Here is a 23,187-nt window from a genome sequence, read left to right as displayed (position 1 = left end):
GACAGAGAGAGAAAGGGTTAACTCTGTCTCTGTGTCTCCACCTCACCCAGAAGTGAGAGGCCTGTTACCATGACGATGGCACAGGAGGGGCCTGTTACCATGTCGACTGTGTTTGTGTGTGTGTGTGGGGAGAGAGAGAGAGAGACTGCTCTCTTTGTGTGAATGTCTCTCACCCTCTGTCCATGGAAAACTGGGTTGCCCCCCCCCCCCCCACACACACACAAAACAACAACAACCAGGCTGGTCTGACTCCATCTGAATTTGAACTTATTCTCTCTATAATGAAACATTGAAAGTATTAGAAGTGAAAACCCTTCACTGACTGATTGCTGGTTGGTGGTTTTCCTTCCTTCCTTCCTTCCTTTCCTTCAGTCCTGTTTCCTTAAGTTAACGGTCGATCTTAGCTGGCTGAAGTTTGAGGATCCAGAACCTTTAAGGGTTCTCAACTAAAATTGGTATGAAGTATAAAAAGGATTCATGAAACAATAGAGGAGCTAAAGGGAACCTAAGGGTAATCGTAAAGGAACCTTTTGGGGGTCTTAGTGGAACTACAAAGGAATCTCAGGGTAATCGTGGGAGGATGCTGGGAGCACCCCAGAGGAACTATAAGATAATGTTAGTGGAACCTTACGGGAGTGCAGGATGAACCTTAGCGTACCTTTTAGCGGCTGATAGAATAAAGAACTTTAGGGGAACCTGAAGATTATCTTTGGAGAATGCTAGAAGGGGAATTTTAGAGGACCTATAGGAGAAACTTAGGGGGGTGCATGGCTTTAGATCTAAAGAGTAATGTGATGGCAAACACTGTCCCTGTAGAGGTGGGTCTCTCCTTCTCCTAGGACACCAAGACCTAGAGATGATGTTGAACTTCACCTCAGACTTAACGGACAGACCGTCTCCTCTTAGAATGCGACCTGAACGGCGAGACTCCGGTTTACTGAGGTAAGCAAAGTTCCTCATGTTTAGAATCCAACGCCCAGCCTTCAGAGCACGTTTTATGTCCTGTTCATCTCTATTCTCCTCCATCAGGCTTCAACAAAAGCTCCTGCGTAAGATGTTCAGGTCTCCTGATCCTTCTTCAGTTCCCAAACGGGATCTCAAGATAGCAATGACTGGTAGGTGCAACGTTTCTTTCATTCTGTCATAACATGTCTGTGTGTGATGGCGTCATAAAGAAACTATTTTCTGCAGTTCAGTTATGAGCATCAAAGGCTTCAATACATCAGGGTCTGGTGTCTGAGGACAAAGTCTTGGTTGACCTTCTGAGAATGTTGCTCCAAACAAATGTGTCGAACAAACCTCTCAGTGGATGTTCAACTCAAGATTAATAAATTCAAACAGGAGAGAGAAATGAAGTGAGCCGAGTGTGATCATATCAATATGTTTGAGGGTCAGCGGTTGGGCTGCACATTTGAGGAAAATGACTGGTGTGTGTTTTTCCAGACCGCAGCATCACAACAGGGCAGCTTTGAGCCTCGCCCAACACAGATAATATCCGCAGTGAGGTTATACCAATGGGAAGACGTTCTGGGTCGGCTGAAGCTGCCTCATTTTGGTTAATCAACACCGGTGGTGAATCTGGAATTTGGGAGATTGTTTTATGCTCGTTTACTTCAGAAACACTAATTGGTAGACTGTGTGAACAATGAAATATTCTCTGAGTTCTCGCCCAGTAGGTCTCAAATTGTTGACGACTGCTGTAATAAAGGAAGAAGAACAGTGTCTTTTCATGTTCATATTGTGTGCACGCTGTAAATAAGGGTTTAATCAGTCCACAGCACAGGTCTGTAATATTAATGACCTCATATAACACAGGGCAGTTCAATCCATAGTAATATGTCGTCATTTAGTTATTGATTATATATTGTATTAATAATCAGGATTTGCAAAGTAGCCACAGTACGCTGTAAAAAAAATGTTGGCGAGTAAAAGTACAACATTAACCTCCTGGGAGGAGGTCGAGGAATGGAGGTATACAGGTACCTAAAGTGACAAATGATAAAGAAACAAATATGAAAAAAATATTTCTAAAGGAAGCCTACTTGAGATAAAGTTGCCATAAAAGTCTGACGTATCGTGTAGGATATAACTGAAGCCTGTCTCAGGCTTTCCAAGGTTCAGGATGACTTCTTATTGGCTGTGAGCAGCGCTAAAGGGCAGCAGAAACAACCAGAGTCACTTACAGACACGTAAGGTTTCCATAAGTAAGAATAAGAACCGTACTAGACAAACAGCAGGTTTCAGTGTTCTCAGTGCACCTTTCCAAAGACCAGAAGAATCTGTGACAGAGTTTATAACATACTCAGGGCATAAAAATGGGACGATGTGAACCACAACCTGTTCAGGGGACCGTAATGGAACATCAAGAGAATCTTATTCCTCAGTGAATGTTGAGGTTCAGAATGCAGACATTTTTCTCCAGTGAGACCGTGTTCTAATAATAGAACCCAAACATAACAGAACCAGCCTCAGTGTTCTTCCAGAAACTGGATCATGTGAATCTGAGTTTTTGTTTTATAACACTACCTGTATTCATTAATGAACAGTTCTTTAAATGAGTGTGTGCAGCAGTGTTAGAACACAGGGAACCATTCTGCAGCAGGTCAGAGTGTAAGGAGGTGGAAACAGGAAGAGACACATCCTAGAATTCTTACCAACACAATGCACCCATTAGTTTGTCCTGTATCTATGTATGAGTGTGTGTGAGTGTGTGTGTGTGGGGGGGGGGGTTACTTCCTGTGACTGTGACTGAGGTGGGAACGTCAGGAATTCCCTCCATCAGCCAGTGAGAACGTGAGGAAAACAACGGACTCACAAATCACATTTTTCTAAAGACACATTTTCATGTGGTCATAATCTCTCTGTGATAACAGTACACAGGATGTGTATTTGTACTCGCATGTCCAAGCTGAACAATTAATCCTCTAAGGAATTTTGTTACATACAGTCAAAGGCCCCAGAGGAAAGATCTCAGTGTCTGACTCTGTGTGCTGGTGGATATGATTCTCCAAGCTGTATCTTGCTAAGAGTACATGTTATAGTAGGTGGTTAGTTCTTTTAAGTATTAAGGATAATGAACATTATTTTGTTTGAACGTCTGACCTGAGTTTGGCTTTGTGTCGTATTTTTATCCATTCTGTCCATGTGTTGTACTTGATTTAGTTTGAATGCCTTTGTGTCCATCTTCGTAACGTTTTTAAATGCTCTACAGAAACAGCCGCCAAGTGGCGACAGCGACTGTGAGTGCTGGAGGAGACGACCGCCGTAGAAGAAGAAGCAGCGGCTGTAGCGGAAGTGATCAGCTGACTGATTTGAAGTTAAAACCAACGCTAACAGTAATTCATCAGTATCATCATCAAACTGGAGACGTTTCATCTCTCCGGAGGGAAACAACATGGCGTTCATCACAGCCAACTGGAACCCGCTGGGAGAAGCTTTTTATCGGTCAGTGTGTCTCTAGTTAATCGGTGAGGCAGCTGCTAGCATACAGGGCTAACATCAGTCCTGCAGCTGTAAACAGGTTCAGTGTTAGCTGTTAGCTCACATCAGGTTAACCCACTGTGTGGATTGAAGTGTAAATTGAGCAAACACCACTCACTGCATGCCGTCTGTTAGCTTGGTTACCCTGCTGATCATGTGACACAGCTAGCGTTAGCTTCACGCTAGCTGTGGATGTAATTTCACAGTGTGTGTTCAGGTCTGAAGCCGAGCAGCTCGGAGTTAGACTCGACTTCTAGTGAAGGAAGAAGCGGTAAAGTTCTTCCTTATTGATGAAGAGGGTGACATAGAAATCCACTTTTACTGTATGGTGATGGTCATGATTAACAGTATGAGGAAACAGGTAAAAGTATCAAACCATTTCCTGATTGATGGCTTCTCTTTCCAGATCACTGAAACTGACCAAGAAACACGTGACACTGTTTTTTCTCATCAGTCAAAAGCACCTTAAATAAAGCTTTAGAGTGTGTGTGTGTGTGTGTGTGTGTGTGTGTGTGTGTGTGAGAGAGAGAGAGAGAGAGAGAGAGAGAGAGAGAGAGAGAGAGAGAGAGAGAGAGAGAGAGAGAGCTGCTGTGATGGTAGATGGAGGCAATCGTTCCTGTTGGTGCCAAACACTATTCTTCAGCAGGAACTTGATCATAGCTGATTTGACGTCTACAACATGGATGTATAAACCTAATTATGTTCTGCAGCTGCGGTGCAAACAGCATTTACAAACCTCAGATAATTTGTACTGATTGATTGTAGCGATTTGCTTTATTCTTGTATGAGAAAGAGAAGAACAGCCCACTGCGGATTGACATGACTCAAGTGTCTGTTCACGTGAAACCAGATCAATACAGGAGGGTGGACACTGCATGTAAAAGGCACAACCACGTTTTACTTTTCCAGACAGCTTCCTTTGCTGGTTTTGACCAGTTTACTTTAATGGAGAATGAACAAATGTGTTGAACTGTTAATGTTTAATACATTTGTCAGCCATGTGGCAAGCTACGGTGTACAGGTCTGTGTCAGTCTGGCTCATCTCAAACAAGCCTATTATATTCTCAGCAGGTATGTTACACACACAAGGTGATGTCAGGTGAGCTAATTTAGTGACAGGTTGAGCAGAAAAAGTTAACCAATCAGAATCGGGTTAATAAGTATTGCTAGTTTCATTGAGAAGCACATCAGCGTTAAAATGGCATTTTCTTAAATGGAGTCTGGTGGGGCAGAACAGAAATCCAGACTAAAATGACCGTTTATTGTGACGCAGTGTGTATTTATATCTGTGTTTCTGTGTGTCTCCAGTAAAACTGAGCTGTATGAGATGTGCTGGAACCTGAGAGATGGACTCAGAGACTGTTTGGTGGCTGCAGCTCCGTATGGAGGACCCATCGGTACACACACACACACACGCACTGACACAGTGTTAAGAGGTGCTATGAAATCTACACACTCTCACTCTGTGTCCCAAAACCAGACTACATGCACATTTTAAGCAAATTTACACTCGTGTGTTGTGTTCAGGCTAAAAGCTCGTTAAACATTCAAATACATGTTAATTGTGATGAAGATCGCGAACAGATAAAAAACAATTTCTGCCTGTTTCTCTGTGTGTCTGTCCGTCTCTCAGCTCTCCTCAGAGAACCTCAAAGACGTTCTCCCAGTTCTCGTCCTCAGCTAGAGATTTATTCTGCTGCCGGAGTCGCGATCACCAGCTTCCCGGTAGGTCATCTCATCACTGACCAATCAGCTTCTGTCCCCATCACCAGAACAAACTATTATAAGTGTTAGTTGCACATGTAGTAGCACATAGTATGTTAAAATACTGTGTGTAGTACACAGTGTAGTATGGCCCCGTCCTATGTTATGTTGTTCTAAGTATTTTTTTATTCCTGTAATTTGTAGTATTTTATATAGTATGTGCTGTATTTATTCTAGTACTCGTGTAGTATATTATATATTATCTTCTGGAATTGTTTTAGTTGTGATGTATTTGTAATGTGTACTTGTATAATAATGCTGGGTGGCGTGTACTGTCTCTCTCTCTCTCCACCTGTCTGTCTCTGTCAGTGGAAGAGTGGTCCAGTGGTCCACTTGGGTTGGACAGTCAGTGATGAGCTGTTGTGTATTCAAGAGGACGGATCAGTGCTGATCTACGATCTGTTCGGATCCTTCAAGAGACACTTCAGCATGGGGCAGGCCAGTCTCTTAACTAGTTCACTAACCAATACAGTCTGGTTTGTAAACTAGTCTGTAAACCAACTGACCACTATAGTCTTTATCAGATCAGTCTGTTAACTAGTCTGTTAACCAGTTAACTGACCACCACAGAATGGGTTAGAGCAGTCTGGACCTGACTCTCAGTCTTGTTCTTGTTTTTGAACAGGAAGTGGTCCAGAGTCAAGTGTTAGAAGCCAAAGTGTTCCACTCTCCTTATGGAACAGGCGTCGCCATAGTAACCGGCTCCTCTCGCTTCACCTTGGCAACCAACATCGATGATCTGAAGCTCCGGAGATTACCTGAAGTGCCAGGTAACACCTGGTTCTCCTCAGATTTTACTCTGTGGTTTATTTAAATCTGTCTGACCTGTCTGTCTGACCTGTCTGTCTCTTCTCAGGTCTGCAGGGGAGGCCGTCATGTTGGGTCGTCCTCACTCAGGACAGACAGACGAAAGTCCTGCTGTCCAACGGACCTGAGCTCTACATTCTGGACAACACGTCTTGTACTGCTGTGGTGAGACAGTGAGAGAGACAGAGAGGTCAGACAGGTGTCTAACAGTACCTTCCTGTCTGCAGTGTCCTGCAGGTTTCCTCTCACCTACACGTTTGATTGAATGATGATGAGAGGCTGCTGGGAGGGAGACGGTCTGGTGGTGATTGGTGGAGCAGTTTCTACTTGTGTTTGTCAGATTTGTCTCTTTTGTCCTCTGTGAAACTCTAAAATCTGAGCGACACGTTTTACTAAAAGCAAGACTTTGACCGGCGTTGCTCTTCATTGAGTACGCCTCCTTCGAGTTAGTGAGATTCTCGCACAGACTTTTAGACCTTTTGGCCGGTACTCCACCCCTGTCACATTCATCTTCCTCTTCTTCTTCCTGTTTTATTTGCTTCTCATCACTCAACATACAGCTCATTTTCTACATACTGCCACCTGCTGTCAAAGAAGGGAATGTCGTAAACACATCAGATAAGCAGTTAAAATAAAATGCGGGAGATTTACAGGAAAATATTTAGCTGGAGGACAGCGGGGGAGGACGGTAAACACAGAGGAATCCTGGGAAAAATGGGAAGTCTGATGGGTCAGCACAAGATTGCCTTTTTCCAAAATGTTTTTTTCTCTGTAGTGTCCTCCAGGTTTCAGTCCTCAGGCCGGCAGTATCGTCCACATGGCTGTGTCTTTTAGCTATAAATACTTAGCTCTCTTCACTGACACTGGACACCTTTGGACAGGCTCCTCCCACCTCCAGGTGAGCTGCTCCTCTGTCCAATCAGCTGTTTTATATAACCTGAGGGGCTGGGGGTCTGGTGTTGACAGATGATTCTGTGTCTGCAGGACAAACTGAGTGAAGTTGACACCAAAAAGTCAACACCTCCCAGACAGATGGTCTGGTATGTACACCTGTCCACCTGTCTGTCTACCTGTATCTTTACCCATTTACCTGTCTGTCTGTTTTTTCCCTGTGTACCTGTCTGTGTAACTTTGCCTCCATAGATCTGTCTGTCTTTCTGTTTACATGTTTGTCGACCTGTTTACCTGTCTGTCTGCTTAGTTTCTGTCTGTCTCTCTGCTTTTTGCTCATCTGTTTGCTGTTAACCTGTCTGTCCACGATGTCTGTATCCTGTCTGTCTCATGGTTTATTGGTGTTCCTCTTTCTTTTTAGCTGTCTCTCAGTCTGTTTACAGATCTCTCTGTACGCCTGATGGACAGACAGCCATTGACCTGTCCCACCTTCTTTACCTGTCCAGGTGTCGCAGACCAAAAAGTCAGCAGCCGTCTGTGGTGTTGATGTGGGATAGACTGCTCATGGTGGCTGGAGTCTGTAACGACACCATCCAGTATCCTTGGAACCAGTTCAGACTGGAGCCAAACCAGTTCAGACTGGTGCTCCTGAAGTAAATGTTATCAAGGTGCTTCTGGAACTTAAGTTTATTGTGGGGCTCATTAAGGATCCCGTGGGTTTGTTAAGGATCCTGTGGGTTTGTTAAGGATCCTGTGGGGCTCATTAAGGATCCTGTGGGGCTCATTAAGGATCCTGTGGGGCTCATTAAGGATCCCGTGGGTTTGTTAAGGATCCTGTGGGTTTGTTAAGGATCCTGTGGGGCTCATTAAGGATCCTGTGGGGCTCATTAAGGATCCTGTGGGGCTCATTAAGGATCCTGTGGGGCTCATAAAGGATCCTTGTTGGAGATTGTTGAGGTGCTCTTTGGCATCGTTGGTTAAACAAACTCTTCAGTCATTTCAGGTGACCTCTTTTGAGTTGTTCTCTACTCAGGTGATGTTTCACCCCTCTTTGACCTTTGACCCTTGACCCTTGGCCTCAGGTTCCCTATAGAGGATCAGTGTGTTTTGGTTGGAGAGCTGGATGGAATTCGGATTATCAGCTCAACCAGTCAGGAGCTGCTTCAGGAGGTTCCTCTTGTCTGTCAGGATATCTTCAAGATCGCTTCCATGGCTCCTGGAGCTCTGTTGCTGGAGGCCCACAGGGAGTACGAGGTAAGAACCTGTCTGTCAGCCTGCCTGTCCGTCCGGATACCTGTCTGAACCCGTCTGTCTGACTAAATGATAGTGTTCTCATAAAGGTCTCGGCTCATTTCTGTCCTTGTGTTGATGTAGAAGTCAAGTCAAAAGGCTGACGAGTACCTAAGGGAGATCAAAGAGCAAAGCATGCTGGGAGAAGCTGTCAGACAGTGTGTAGAGGCAGCAGGACATGAATATGACACGAACACCCAGAAATCCCTGCTGAGGGTAAGAACACCGAAGACACAGTTTATTCTGTGTCAGTGTACTGTGGTGTAATGTCGTGTTTCTTCCACCAGGCGGCGTCGTTCGGGAAGTGTTTTCTGACCGACTTCAGTCCGGATCCGTTTGTGTCAACCTGCAGAGAACTCAGAGTCCTGAACGCTGTCAGAGAGAGCAGCGTAGGCCTGCCACTGACACACACACAGTATCCTCACAGACAGGTGCACCATGGGTAATGTAGTGCGCGGTGATCTTTAGTCCAAGATCAGTTTTTAATCTTTAATGAGCAGTGACTGTGATATCGTGATGAAGCAGCCATCAGTGGAACCACAGTATTACTGTTACCATGGTGACGAGCTCCTTGACTTCTGACCTCAGATTCAAACAGATGACTCTGCAGGTGCTCATCGACAGGTGAGTGGGCTCATCAAAACTCTTCATATCTCTCTGTACCTGTCTGTCTCTCTCATCTGTCTGTCTCTTCTGCACCTGGCTGTCTCTCAGGTTGGTGTATCGACAGTTTTATCCCTTGGCGATAGAAATCTGTCGTTACCTGAAGATTCCAGATTATCAGGGAGTCAGCAGAGTCCTCAAACACTGGGCTTCATGCAAGGTCACCTGTTTGACTCACCTGTGCCACTTTACTGACTTTTCTCAGGTCAGATTTTCCGGCAGAACTCACTCGTTTGATGTGTGATGTGGTTATGGCTGTGTCCAGGTGCAGCAGAAGGACCTATCAGACGAGGCCATAGCTCGAGCCGTGTGTGTGAAGGTGGGAGACTCACCTGGTGTTTCTTACTCGCACATCGCAGCTAAAGCTTACGAGTGTGGACGCACTGAGCTCGCCATCAAGGTACCTTAATGTTGAGATGATGACACAATGCTGATTCAGGTGATGAACACATCAGGTGCATCTGTCAGACCAGCAGAACAGGCGAAATGAACGTGTTTATTGTCCGTCTGTCTGTCGGCTAGTTGCTGGATTTTGAGGCTCGCTCTGGAGAACAGGTTCCTCTGCTGTTGAAGATGAAGAGGAGTCAGTTGGCTCTCAGTAAAGCTGTGGAGAGTGGAGACACTGACCTGGGTGAGTCTGTTAGCTCCACCCACCACCTATCTGACAGTTTGATGATGTCACTGATGGCTTCTTGTGTTTTCAGTTTACACGGTGGTGACTTACCTGAAGAATGAGATGAACCGCGGAGATTTCTTTATGACGCTGAGGAACCAACCGGTCGCACTCAGCCTCTACAGACAGGTACTCTTCATCACCTTCTTCATGATAACCCTCCTCCTCCTCCTCCTCCTCAGTGTCTGCAGACAGGGACTCAGGGAGACAGACTGGAACACTAGTCAAACATGAAGGACTTGAAATCCTTTCAGAAATACAGAGAGATGGTGAAAAATGATGAAGAGGGAAACTGAAGAACTAAAAATGTTTCTGATAACTCGAAGCTGCAGCTCGTTCATTAACTGGATGTTTATGAGATGTCCAGTAAAGTAATCAGATAATCTAAGTAATCAGGTTTTAACATTTATTCTGATCACATGTCCGAGGTAAACGGGGTCATGGATTGAAGACCTGAACTGATATGGTCTCTCCTGGTTTCAGGCTAGGGTGATAAAACAGATCTGATTTATTCTTCATCAGTTTCCTCTTTTACTGTGACAAAACCTGGCAAACACTCTTAGTCATCTGTAGTTTGTTAGATAGACAGACAGACAGACAGACAGACTTTATTCATCCCAAGCTGGGAAGCTGCAGTGCAGCAGCATCACACACAGTGAAATAAGTGAAAAATTGAGAAATAAGACTATAAAGAACAAACTATACATGATAAAATATCAAAATAACAAGCAGTAAAAAAGTCATCTGCATATTTTAATATGTGGATTGTTAATCTGTGGATTGTTAGTCTGTAGTTTGGTGATCTGTGGATGAGTCGTCTGTATATTATTAACCTGTTTTGTTAGTTTAATCTGTGGTTTGTTAATCTCTGGTTTGTTAATCTGTGGATTGTTAATCTGTGGTTTGTTAATCTGTGGTTTGTTAATCTGAGGTTTGTTCATCTGTGGATTGTTAATCTGTAGTTGGTTAATCTGTGTATTAATTGATAATCTGTGTGCTGTCAGTTCTGTAAACTGCAGGAACAGGAAACGCTGAAGGATCTTTATAACCAGGATGACGATCACCAGGAACTCGCCAACTACTACGTTACTGCCAGTTACAGAGAAAAGGTAACAGAAACTCTTTCCTTCATGTAGAGGCCTTCAGCGGTCCAAACATTCGACTGAAAAAGCCTGAATGAACTGACTGGAACTGAACTGTACCCGTGTGTTTGAACGCCTGGACCGGGACCCACCCAGGGCCGAGAAATGACCCAGCCCCTCCCGGGAGATCTGACCGCAATTAACGAGTTAATGTTAATTTGCAGATTGTCAAAACCCAAATTTGTCTTATTTGTCATAATGCTGGCAGTCAGCTCACCTGTGATTGGCCGTGATGCAGAGTCCGTCCTCCTCATCAGGAACTGTGGTCGAACGCCTTCAGGTGTGATCGCTGATTGAAACCTCTTGTAGCTGAATAAGGATGACGTTAGCTGTTGGACCTGGTGAACTGTAACAACGATAACGTTAGCATTGCTGCTAAACGTGTTGAAGTGCAGTCCAGGACCGTCCCCCTTCACGTTTTGTCTCTTTGTTCTGGCTTCTTCTCACTGAAAGTGTTTGAAAACAAAAACGAACTGTAGCATCTCTGAGAAGAGAGATCTTCAGATGGAGCATCACTGCTAACGTTAGCGCTGCTGCTCTGCTAACACCTGTGCTCCTGAGACAAGTCTGTCGTGGTTCCTGAGGGTTTGTCACTGGATCCCCCCCCCCCACACACACACACTCACACACTCTCCACTGTGGTACTACTCATAATGTGAAACAGATCCAGGAGCAGAACCCAACCCTAACCCGATTGAATAAAACCTGGATCTGAACCTGTACATGTCCAGGTGTGAAAACTGATGATGTGGACTAAACAACTAGACCAAGACCAGCTGGAAAGGGGGGTCTCAGACTGGTTCCACAGACTGCTGGTTTGTTTGTGGTCTGACAGTTAAGTAGATCAACCTGAGGACTGACAGACAGGACGGACCAGCTGTCCATGGAGTGATTCTGGTTTCTGTCCCTCAGACCTTCATCTGACTGTCTCTCTGCCTGTCTGTCTCTGTCCAGAGCACATATGTCAAACTGATTCCACAAAGGGCCGCGTGGCTGCAGGTTTTCATTCCAACCAAGGAGGAGCACACCAGGCCAACCAATCAACATCAAGGGATCATTAGTTATCAGCTGAAGACTGAGATCAGCTGATTAGTTGATTCCAGCCTGATGTGCTCCTCCTTGGTTGGAATGAAAACCTGCAGCCACGCGGCCCTTTATGGAACCAGTTTGACATGCCTGGTCCAGAGGTTAGAGAGCCTGTCTGTCTCTCTCTTATCGTCTGACTGCCTGTCTGTCTCTGTCCAGAGGTGAGAGAGCCGTCTGTCTCTCTCTTACTGTCTGTCTGTCTCTCTCTCTCTGTCCAGAGGTTAGAGAGCCTGTCTGTCTCTCTCTTACTGTCTGTCTGTCTGTCTCTCTCTGTCCAGAGGTTAGAGAGCCTGTCTGTCTCTCTCTTATTGTCTGTCTCTCTGCCTGTCTGTCTCTCTCTGTCCAGAGGTTAGAGAGCCGTCTGTCTCTCTCTTACTGTCTGTCTGTCTCTGTCCAGAGGTTAGAGAGCCGTCTGTCTCTCTCTTATTGTCTGTCTCTCTGCCTGTCTGTCTCTGTCCAGAGGTTAGAGAGCCTGTCTGTCTCTCTCTTATTGTCTGTCTCTCTGCCTGTCTGTCTCTGTCCAGAGGTTAGAGAGCCTGTCTGTCTCTCTCTTACTGTCTGTCTGTCTGTCTCTCTCTGTCCAGAGGTTAGAGAGCCGTCTGTCTCTCTCTTACTGTCTGTCTCTGTCCAGAGGTTAGAGAGCCGTCTGTCTCTCTCTTATTGTCTGTCTCTCTGCCTGTCTGTCTCTGTCCAGAGGTTAGAGAGCCGTCTGTCTCTCTCTTCTTGTCTGTCTCTCTGCCTGTCTGTCTCTGTCCAGAGGTTAGAGAGCCGTCTGTCTCTCTCTTACTGTCTCTCTGCCTGTCTGTCTCTGTCCAGAGGTTAGAGAGCCGTCTGTCTCTCTCTTATTGTCTGTCTCTCTGTCTGTCTGTCTCTGTCCAGAGGTTAGAGAGCCGTCTGTCTCTCTCTTATTGTCTGTCTCTCTGCCTGCCTGTCTCTGTCCAGAGGTTAGAGAGCCGTCTGTCTCTCTCTTATTGTCTGTCTCTCTGCCTGTCTGTCTCTGTCCAGAGGTTAGAGAGCCGTCTGTCTCTCTCTTACTGTCTGTCTGTCTGTCTCTGTCCAGAGGTTAGAGAGCCGTCTGTCTCTCTCTTATTGTCTGTCTCTCTGCCTGTCTGTCTCTGTCCAGAGGTTAGAGAGCCGTCTGTCTCTCCTGCAGAGTGCTGTTGATGAATACAACAAGGCCAAGAATGAGTTTGCTGCAAAGGTAAACGTCTCCGTCACACATTATTTTATATTAAAACGATCTAATATACGTTTAATATATTAAAATTAAGTGTCACAACAGTTTAAGACCTGCTTTATCATCAGATACCTTTCAGAAACAAACAACCCAGACCTCCACACTCGCCCATGGCTGCTGGTTGAAGTGTAGTTTTAACCTGTAAACAGACCAGCAGAGGCTGCTGTTTAGTCTGGGCCCTCATGGGAACATGGATCTGCTGAGTCCCTTAGTTCTGGGTCAGATTTAGTTCTTGGTCTGGCTGACAGAACTACAGGATTTATCTTGTAGAAAAAGAGTGTTCATGATGAACACCTACAGACTGCAGCCGGCATCAATAGGTAGTGGAAGAAAGATTTACTTAAATTCCTAAACTTTGACTGAAGTTAGTCTTGAATGTTAATGCTGCAGGTTTTATTCAGTGTCTTAATACACTGTCAAAGACTCTGAATGGACGCTCATCTGATGAAACTGTTTGTTGTGGATTCACACAGACAGTTAATGTTGATTCGGTGAAAATTAAACTGTTAATATGACCTCAGATATGCTTTTATATTGAAAGAACCATCTGTTCCTCTGCAGCAATGTGTCTGTGTTTCCATTAATCATCTACCTGATCACGTCACATCTGTCAGACAGGTAGTTAGCAGGTAGCTCTACAGTAGCAGATTTTAAATAACAGACACTTGGTCAGAATCTCCTCCATTAATCTGAAGTTTAATGTCAATTTTTTGTCTTCAGGCCACAGAGGACGAGATGCGGCTCCTTCGTTTCCAACGAAAACTGGATGATGAGAAAGGGGCGGGGCTACTGGGGCTGTCCCTTCAGGTGGGTAAAGGGGTGGGGCATGGGACCTGTAAGCTACTTTCACAGCAGACCCAGTGAGATGGACTGTATGAAGCGTATGTGGGAACTGTAGACCGGTAGGAGATCCACATCCACAGTGACTCAGAAGCAGCTGGTGAACATCAGAGAAAGTTTCTGCCTCTGGGCCCGCTCTGAGGGATGAAGAAGCTCCATCAGAGGTCGAGCACACTGATCAGCAGCTGCTCAGGAATCAGGAGGCGCTGAGGTCAACACAGCTGATCGGGTCCTAGCAGACCGTTAGCTCGTAGCTCCCACAGCTTAGAGGGACAGTTACTCGCTCTGACTCACTGACTCACTTTGACTGGCTCTGACTCACTGACTCACTTTGACTCATTCTGACTCACTTTGACTCATTCTGACTCGCTCTGACTCACTGTGACTCGCTCTGACTCACATTGACTCGCTCTGACTCACTGACTCGCTCTGACTCACTGACTCGCTCTGACTCACATTGACTCGCTCTGGCTCTCTGACTCACTCTGACTCGCTCTGACTCGCTCTGACTCACTCTGACTCACTCTGACTCGCTCTGACTCGCTCTGACTCACTTTGTTGTATTTAGTGTGTGTTTCTTTCGCGTTTAGCTTTGTTGTTGTTGTTCTTTGGATTTATTAATTCCCGGTACAGCTGTGCTCTGTGGTTAAAGTGATTCTGAGAGAGAACGAACATGGAGAACGTTCCCCTCAGAGACGGAAAGTAATGGTGGTAACGATCGTTAGAATAATATGTATGTGTACTTGTATTTGTGTATTTATGTGAAGCGTTTGGTAACTATGTTTTAAAAAAAGCTGATAAAGAAATAATCAGTGTTCCAGGTCACAGAGTGAATGAAAGAATTAACTAACCACCTTACAGGTGACACAAACACTAGGACCAGGATGTGATGTCACTTCCTGTGTGTCCTGTTTCCACAGGCGACGATGGAGGCTCTGCTGGCTTTAGGACTCCACAAACAAGCAGAACAACTTTACAGAGACTTCAGGGTTCCTGATAAAAGGTGAGACATCCAGGAGCTGATGTCACAGCTGTTGCTGCTGTGATTGGTTGGTCAAAAGGTTGTTTTCCAGCAGTCTTCAGAGACATTTACCTGGAATTCATCATTTTGGAAAAAATCAACACAATGGTTATGAAAGTCAGCTTATCATCCATGTTTGGATTCTGTCTCTTCGTCCTCTTCATCCTCACAGTTTCAGCTGGAAACTTCAACCTGAATTCAAACCTTCGAACTTTGAGCGTGTGAACTTCCTCGTATTTGTCGTTCAGCCGTTGTTTTTTGGAGCAGTTGAACCGTTTTGTTGCTCCGTTTTTCACTCTGTCATCGCTGTCACTGTTGGCCTCGACCGCTTTCATCACTTCATCCCCAGCCAACTTTATCGACAACACTTCAGCTGACACTTCACCTCCTTCCAGTCCTGTATGTTCCTCCACCTGTCTGTCTGCCTGTCTCTGCCTCACCTGGGTGTCTCTCTGCCTGTCCACCTGTGCAGGTATTGGTGGTTGAAACTTAAGTCTCTGGCAGAGAAGGAGGAGTGGGAGGAGTTAGAGAAGTTCTCAAAGAGCAAGAAGTCTCCTATTGGCTACCTGGTAAGAACAAGTCGTTTTAAATAAAGATTATACGTCATTGTTAACTTGGTTATTTTACATAAAGATATCTTAGCATTGTCTTTTCTTCAGGCTTTTGTTGAAGTTTGCATTAAGAGCAACAACAAGTACGAAGCGAAGAAGTACGTTTCTAAGGTAACGCCTGAGCAGAAGGTCAAAGCTCACCTTGCTGTCAGGTAAGTCTCAGAACACCTGAGTATCATCAGCCACGTGAGTCCTGACCTCTCCGGTAACTCCTTTCTTCCTGTGTTCGCAGTGATCTTGAGGGGGCAGCAGAGGCCGCAATCGAACGCAGAAATGAAGCGGAGATGGCGGCGGTTCTCGCCAGGTGCTCCACGTCCGACCGCTCGTTGATTGACAGATTGACTCGAGCCCGAGCTTCCGCTGCCAAAAAGTGATCCACCGTTCAGAGTGAATCAGCAGAGATGTCAGCTGCTCTGCTGCTAAAAAATGAGCCTCAGTTTACTTTCTGACACACAGAGCAGGCGTTACCATAGCAACTGCCTGGAGTCTTTTTTCTTCATGTGCTTCAGTATCAAAACTAACACAGTCGATGACATTGTATGAAGTTGTTAAATATTTTCTTCTTCTGTGTTTCTGTGTAAACTTGAATAAAACTCTTCCAGTCCTTCAGTAACCGTCTTCAGGTCTAGTCTAACCAGACTCTTTCAGATCCTCAGGACCTGGTCTTGAACCCTTCCAGCTGCTGCATCTTTGAAAAGTTTCATCCTCAATAGACTGACGTCTAAACTCCTCCCACGATCAGTGATTGTCCAATCAGAGCTCAGCAGTGTTGTCCACCTGTGGCGGTGATGCACGTGAAGCTTCGGTAAGAGATTCAATGAAGGACAAAATAAAAGACGAGGTGTGTCCGTGTCGCTCATTTCCTGACTTCACTAAAACCAAAGAAGTGAAGGCAGAAGAAATCATCTGAGCGCGCTCTCACGTTCATTTATTCACGTTCATCAGTTTCACAGCATCATTAATTAATTAATTTAATTAATCGGCTAATGTTGAACACATGAAGCGTCTTTGCTTTTAGATGCGTTTTAAATGTTTTAATCAGTAACTTAACTCGTTTTTTGTTACGAGTCGATTGTTTTTACTGAACTCTTTTGTCGTGTATTAACCTAATCACCATGACGTGGTGGGGGGCGGGGGGGTTTGGAAGTACTTCAGCTAAACCACAAACCCTCCAGAGTCGAGTACTCCAGACTGCAAGTTAGTGCAGGTACGTTTTGAATGTTTCCTTCAAACATGACGAAGGTACACGTTAACGTGGTTGTACTGCATATGGCTTCTGTTTAAGGTTTAAGTACACGATTACTTCACGTTGTTGTACATGTGTTATAAGCCTGTAAAGTATAAAATCCAGCAGTTTAAAGACGGACATGGCCTTTACGAACCCAGACTCCATTCAAACATCAGTGAATTTACAGCGCCTGAAGGTTCATGAAGTGTAGTAGACGTTGTACGAGTTAAGATAAGTTTTATCTGAGTAGTAGAAGTTAGGAAAGTGAAGTTATTTTCTAATTGATGGTGAATCTTCATACCGACGTTCGTCAACATTTACTTGATCGCGTGGCTGCTGTCCGTGAGAAAGCACTGTTTCTGTTCCTAAAATCTTTTCTAACGTGACCTTCTGCGATGTGTTTTGTGAGCCGAATATGGTAAAATGACATTAAAATTAATACAACGCGTGTAATTAGACTCCAGCAGGTCTGTGAGGTGTCGCGAGACATGGCAGACACAAAAAATGACGGATTGTTCAAGAAGTCCGGCGATAGAAAGGAGCTGAGTCAGCACTTAAGTGACACATTAACTAACCTGGTTTAGTTAATAAACACTGAACACCGTAATCTGTCAGTACTGCAGTGTCATCACATACCTGTTAAATAAGACATTAACAGTATTATATGCAGCAATAATTTTCGATACATGCAGTATTACTGTGTGGTTCTCCAAAGTACTGCTTGTTCTAGTTTGCAGTGTCATCATTTAGTCCGACAGTACTCTGTATAAGACATATCAGTATGTGTGCAGTACTCATGTTGTATGCATGCATTATTATGATGAGAAAATTATATATTGTGTTATGTGGTACCATAACATGCAGTAGTATAACATGTAACCGTGCTTCAACTCTTTCCAACAAAGTGTGGACTTAAAATGTGAATAAAAACATGATCATTAACAATCAAACTGAGTTTCCTGAAGTGTTCCTGAGTCCAGGTATTAATCTCTTCATCCAATCACGTGTTGACAGTGTTGACCCTCGCTCCATCCTCGCTGTGAACCACTGAGCCTTTCAATCATGATACTCTCACCTGTTACCAATCAACCTGTTTACCTGTGGAATGATCCAAACAGGTGATGATGTCATCTACAAAGGTGGAATCTGTGGTGAAGGCGAGCGCTCTGGTTGGTGAAGGGCCAGTATGGGAGGAGTCAGAGCAGACGCTGTTGTTTGTCGACATCGTTGGGCAAAAAATCCACCGCTGGAGTCCAGCGACCTGTCAGATCCAGTCTGTGGAAACAGGTCGACCAATCAGCACACAGGACACAGCGGACTTTATTCATGAACAGTGAGTTAGTGAATGAAAACTGCCTGTCTCTCACCTGTCTGTCTGTCCTCAGGTGACACAGTGGGCTTCGCAGTTCCTCGCAGGTCCGGTGGTTATGTTGCAGGTGTGGGTCGCAGCATTGTGGCTGTTGATTGGTTGACTCAGATGACGACATCATTGGTGGATGTCGACGAGGATAAACCGAACAACCGACTGAATGACGGGAAGGTCGATCCTGCTGGACGCCTGCTAACAGGTAAGTCTGGTCACCTGTTCACTCATCTGTTGAGCTGTCTGGTGTAGCGTTGCCACAGTAACAGTGTGTGCTGTCTCAGGTACGATGGGGAAGGAGGTGAGGCCTGCACAGGTTCAGAGACAACAGGGGTCTCTGTTCTCTGTGACCTCTGACCTTACTGTGACCAAACACCTGAACCAGGTAATGTTAACTTTCTGTAAATCTGTACCTGTCTGTCTGTTGGTCTGCACCTGTGTGTCTGTGTGTGACCTGTTTGTACCTGTCTCCCTCCCAGGTGGACATATCTAACGGTTTGGACTGGTCTTTGGATCAGAAGACATTTTTCTACATTGACAGTTTGTCTCTGACTGTTGATGCCTTTGACTACGACTCCAACATGGGACACATTGGTAACTGTGTACTTACAATGTACTGCATGTATTTATGTGTATTTATACTTCAGACTTATACTTCTGCACAGAGAGATACATATACACATGCATTAAAGGAATTGGTGTGTGTGTTGCCTAGGTAACCGTCGGGTGGTGTACCACATGGAGGAGGGGGAGGGGCTTCCAGACGGGATGACAGTTGACGTTGAAGGTCGTCTCTGGGTGGCCTGCTACAACGGAGGACGAGTCATCAACATCGACCCCGTTACTGGTTAGTTACACTGGTTATACTGGTCATACTGTTACAATGGAGGACGAGTCATCAACATCGACCCCGTTACTGGTTAGTTACACTGGTTATACTGGTCATACTGTTACAATGGAGGACTGGTCATCAACATCGACCCCGTTACTGGTTAGTTACACTGGTTATACTGGTCACACTGTTACAATGGAGGACTGGTCATCAACATCGACCCCGTTACTGGTTAGTTACACTGGTTATACTGGTCACACTGTTACAGTGGAGGACTGGTCATCAACATCGACCCCGTTACTGGTTAGTTACACTGGTTATACTGGTCATACTGTTACAATGGAGGACGGGTCATCAACGTCGACCCCGTTACTGGTTAGTTACACTGGTTATACTGGTCATACTGTTACAATGGAGGACGAGTCATCAACGTCGACCCCGTTACTGGTTAGTTACACTGGTTACACTGGTCATACTGTTACAATGGAGGACTGGTCATCAACATCGACCCCGTTACTGGTTAGTTACACTGGTTATACTGGTCATACTGTTACAATGGAGGACTGGTCATCAACATCGACCCCGTTACTGGTTAGTTACACTGGTTATACTGGTAATACTGTTACAATGGAGGACTGGTCATCAACGTCGACCCCGTTACTGGTTAGTTACACTGGTTATACTGGTCATACTGTTACAATGGAGGACTGGTCATCAACGTCGACCCCGTTACTGGTTAGTTACACTGGTTATACTGGTCATACTGTTACAATGGAGGACTGGTCATCAACGTCGACCCCGTTACTGGTTAGTTACACTGGTTATACTGGTCATACTGTTACAATGGAGGACGGGTCATCAACGTCGACCCCGTTACTGGTTAGTTACACTGGTTATACTGGTCACACTGTTACAATGGAGGACGGGTCATCAACGTCGACCCCGTTACTGGTTAGTTACACTGGTTATACTGGTCACACTGTTACAATGGAGGACGGGTCATCAACGTCGACCCCGTTACTGGTTAGTTACACTGGTTATACTGGTCACACTGTTACAATGGAGGACGGGTCATCAACGTCGACCCCGTTACTGGTTAGTTACACTGGTTATACTGGTCACACTGTTACAATGGAGGACTGGTCATCAACGTCGACCCCGTTACTGGTTAGTTACACTGGTTATGCTGGTCACACTGTTACAATGGAGGACTGGTCATCAACGTCGACCCCGTTACTGGTTAGTTACACTGGTTATACTGGTCACACTGTTACAATGGAGGACTGGTCATCAACGTCGACCCCGTTACTGGTTAGTTACACTGGTTATACTGGTCATCAGTGGCAGCTGGTGGTGAAATATGGTGGGTGGGCTATCAAATGCATAATACTGATAACATAGTTAACAGCTGCCAAAGCGACATCACCGATGATTCACACAGTTACATCAGTTACAGGTTCACTTTACTTTGTTAGTGCTGTACATCGTCTCTCTCTCACACACACACACACGACAAAACGTGTTCCAGCTGCACCGACTCCCCACAGATATCCTGCTGCAGCTGTTTTATTCCAGCTGTTTGGCGACATGTTGTGTCAAACACGCCTTCAGTACAACAGATAACCTCAGCAACAACAACGTGTCACAGTCCTTCAACACGTCTAAAAATAATTTGCTCATCTTTTGTGCTCTAACTTGGGAGGGCTGAGCCCTGTTAGCCCATTTATACCAGCCGTCCCTGCTGGTCATACTGTTTCAATGGGGGACGAGTCATCAACACAGACCCGTTAGCTAGAGACTTAATGACTCAGCGATTAATGGTTGTTTTAAACCAGGCATCTCAAACCGGTTCCATAAAGGGCCGTGTGGCTACAGGTTTTCATTCCAACCCCGGAGGAGCACACCAGGCTGGAATCAATCAATCAGCTGATCTCAGCCTTCAGCTGATAACTAAGTGATCCCTTGATGTTGATTGGTTGGCCTGATGTGCTCCTCCTGGGTTGGAATGAAAACCTGCAGCCACGCGGCCCTTTATGGAACCGGTTTGAGATGCCTGTTCTAAACTGATCACAATCAGAATCACAAAATTTTATTGATCCGTGGGAAATTCGGCCATGTGCAGCTGCTTTCATTGTAGAACAATTGACAAAGAAATACGAAATATCCCATAAATACCTGATGAAGATGAAGAGCACCTCCTCCTAGTAAAGGTTCTACTGGTTGATGAAGTGACGATGAAGATCAATAGCACCTGTTTAAACTAACTCACTGATCTCTCAGGTGTGCGGCTGCAGACGATCTTTCTGCCGGTGACAAAGACCACCTCATGTTGTTTTGGCGGTCCAGACTACTCTGACCTCTACGTGACCTCGGCCAGTCTGGGCCTCGACCAGTCAGAGAGGAGACAGCAGCCACTGGCGGGAGACACCTTCAGGGTCAGACTCACCTGTTTATTCACTGACTCACCTGCTGTCAGTGTCATATACCTCATGATACTAACTCTGTGTGTGTGTGTGTGTGTGTGTGTGTGTGCGTGTGCGTGTTTGTCTACAGGTGACAGGACTTGGGGTCAAAGGTCGTCCTTCAAACTCATTTGCTGGATGATCTTCAGGGTACTTGAACAGCCAATCACAGCACAGATCACCTGCAGGAAGTGATTAACATGTTGACTGATTGATCCAGCCGTTAGCTGTTGGCAATATTAATTTCTTATAAGTGTTAGCTTACAAAGTACTTAATTATGGTTGTATGTTGATTTCCAGAAAATATTTGTTGAAGTTTATAGCTGTAAATAAATGAGTAGACTGCCAGCCAATCAGAAACAAGGAATCTGTTACAGACATTCGACAGCCAATCAGAGTCAATAAATTCTTGCATATTCTTCCATGTGACTTTGTATGATGTGAAAATAAAAGGCTGAGAGACATCAGTCCAGGTACTTTAAAGACCCGCCTCTACAGATTATGGTTAATGTAGTTCAACAGTTCATGTGACACACTAATATTTTCAGGAATGACTGAACAGATGTTTTCCTTTTTTTAACAAAATCAAACATTAATCTTAAAATGTTGAAGAGAATGTTTCGTCCTTCTCGAGATCAGTTCATCTTCTGCTTACTTAACTACTAATAACATACATTTTAACTGCGGGTACCCAAACCTTATAATGCAACTGTACGAATACGATGCAAATATAGTCGCACTGTGAATGGAGGGGAGGGTAGCCCAACAGACTGCTGACAGGTGGAATTAATAACAATGGTGGCTCCTTTTCACTCGGATAAATCAAGTTTATGCAGCATCACTTTATATTTTATTTTGCAGAGAGGCTGCAAAACAAAGCCATAAAGATCATTTTATTTCACAATTTGGAAAACCGGACACAAAACTTGTCTTTTTCAAAACTTCAGAGATCTTCTTGCTTTCTAGCAGCAGTCAGGTGGAGAAGAGAAAACGGCTTGTCTTGTTTCAGCCTCTTGTGGCAAAAATGAGTATTACAACAACAAACACTTAATCCCGAGAAAAAGAGACTCACCTTTTCTTAAGTCATGAAGTCATAGCAATGAAAACAACTTAGATCAAACTTAGAAAATGGATCACCAGAAATTCTTTGTCACTTGCCTGTCAGGCCTCCTCTATGGAAATGATGGCCATAATGATGGGGATGGTTTTCCCTTCAGCTTTAGAGGACTTTCTTCTAAACCCAGTGTAGCTGTGGCATTGTATGTCTCAGTGATGTGAGACTGAGAGACAGCAGCGTCATGTAGACAGGATGCCTTTTATTTACACCAACAAGTGCAGAATCACCACAAGCAACCAACAAACACCAAACCGAGTACGAACAACGCTACACAGCTTTCTAGAAAATGTATGTACACGTACAAAACGTTGTGCTGTTTCACTTTTGTGTCCTGTTTTGACATGAGATGATGGTGTGAGGCCTGAAATGAAGGTGGCGTGGGGAGGGGGGGTTAGGTGGAGTGTTGCAGCACTGCTTGGACCAGACACATCAGTGACTCTCTTTGTTTGAGACCGGACGGGGACTGCAGAAACAGTTCAGGACAACGTTACAGCTCTGTTCAGGTCTGTCCACATCTTTCCATCTCTTGTCAAGTTTGTTCAGGTCTGCTCAGATTTTTCATTTCCAGTCATATCCATTTATTTTACAGGTGTTTCCAGGTCCCTTCAGGTGAGGAAAGCCATCCAGGTGTATCGTGACCAGATAGTCTAATAGTGTGGCTCTGCTGCGAGCAAACAGGC

At 45.0% G+C, this 23,187-nt stretch overlaps 2 protein-coding genes across 3 annotated transcripts; both read left to right on the top strand.

The window, feature by feature from the left end:
- Nucleotides 1–330: 330 nt before the first annotated feature.
- On the top strand, nt 331–16,114 carry vps16 (VPS16 core subunit of CORVET and HOPS complexes). The gene is made up of 26 exons (XM_041966118.1): nt 331–942; nt 1,030–1,115; nt 3,212–3,444; nt 4,789–4,877; nt 5,114–5,205; nt 5,554–5,682; nt 5,870–6,014; nt 6,101–6,216; nt 6,827–6,949; nt 7,036–7,091; nt 7,449–7,538; nt 8,025–8,196; nt 8,317–8,448; nt 8,520–8,647; nt 8,821–8,856; nt 8,947–9,055; nt 9,161–9,295; nt 9,418–9,526; nt 9,600–9,697; nt 10,573–10,677; nt 12,920–12,997; nt 13,754–13,840; nt 14,794–14,876; nt 15,367–15,463; nt 15,554–15,657; nt 15,738–16,114. Exons 3-26 carry the CDS (start codon nt 3,395–3,397, stop codon nt 15,877–15,879), a joined length of 2,505 nt encoding a protein of 834 aa, XP_041822052.1. The 5' UTR covers nt 331–942; nt 1,030–1,115; nt 3,212–3,394; the 3' UTR covers nt 15,880–16,114.
- Nucleotides 16,115–16,175: 61 nt separating this feature from the next.
- rgn (regucalcin) lies at nt 16,176–21,826 on the top strand. 2 transcript variants are annotated; one of them, XM_041966119.1, is made up of 8 exons: nt 16,176–16,310; nt 17,852–18,020; nt 18,119–18,301; nt 18,381–18,481; nt 18,576–18,690; nt 18,812–18,943; nt 21,209–21,363; nt 21,482–21,826. In XM_041966119.1, exons 2-8 carry the CDS (start codon nt 17,855–17,857, stop codon nt 21,530–21,532), a joined length of 903 nt encoding a protein of 300 aa, XP_041822053.1. In that variant the 5' UTR covers nt 16,176–16,310; nt 17,852–17,854; the 3' UTR covers nt 21,533–21,826. The 2 variants fall into 2 exon arrangements, with proteins under 2 accessions (XP_041822053.1, XP_041822055.1); XM_041966121.1 differs by lacking the exon at nt 16,176–16,310 and adding an exon at nt 16,650–16,712.
- The last annotated feature ends 1,361 nt before the right edge of the window (nt 21,827–23,187 follow it).

Source organism: Chelmon rostratus, chromosome 24 (genome assembly GCF_017976325.1).
Source record: "Chelmon rostratus isolate fCheRos1 chromosome 24, fCheRos1.pri, whole genome shotgun sequence".
Taxonomy (NCBI): domain Eukaryota; kingdom Metazoa; phylum Chordata; class Actinopteri; order Chaetodontiformes; family Chaetodontidae; genus Chelmon; species Chelmon rostratus.
This window is presented reverse-complemented; position numbering and strand designations above follow the sequence as displayed.

Bases quoted from the DNA above. Each gene is read 5' to 3' on its own strand.
- vps16 (XM_041966118.1), top strand. From the start codon at position 3,395: ATGGCGTTCATCACAGCCAACTGGAACCCGCTGGGAGAAGCTTTTTAT. The intron at 9,296-9,417 runs GTACCTTAATGT...TCTGTCGGCTAG, and splicing joins GCACTGAGCTCGCCATCAAG to TTGCTGGATTTTGAGGCTCG. The intron at 14,877-15,366 runs GTGAGACATCCA...CCACCTGTGCAG, and splicing joins TTCAGGGTTCCTGATAAAAG to GTATTGGTGGTTGAAACTTA.
- rgn (XM_041966119.1), top strand. From the start codon at position 17,855: ATGATGTCATCTACAAAGGTGGAATCTGTGGTGAAGGCGAGCGCTCTG. The intron at 18,021-18,118 runs GTCGACCAATCA...GTCTGTCCTCAG, and splicing joins GATCCAGTCTGTGGAAACAG to GTGACACAGTGGGCTTCGCA. The intron at 21,364-21,481 runs GTCAGACTCACC...GTTTGTCTACAG, and splicing joins TGGCGGGAGACACCTTCAGG to GTGACAGGACTTGGGGTCAA.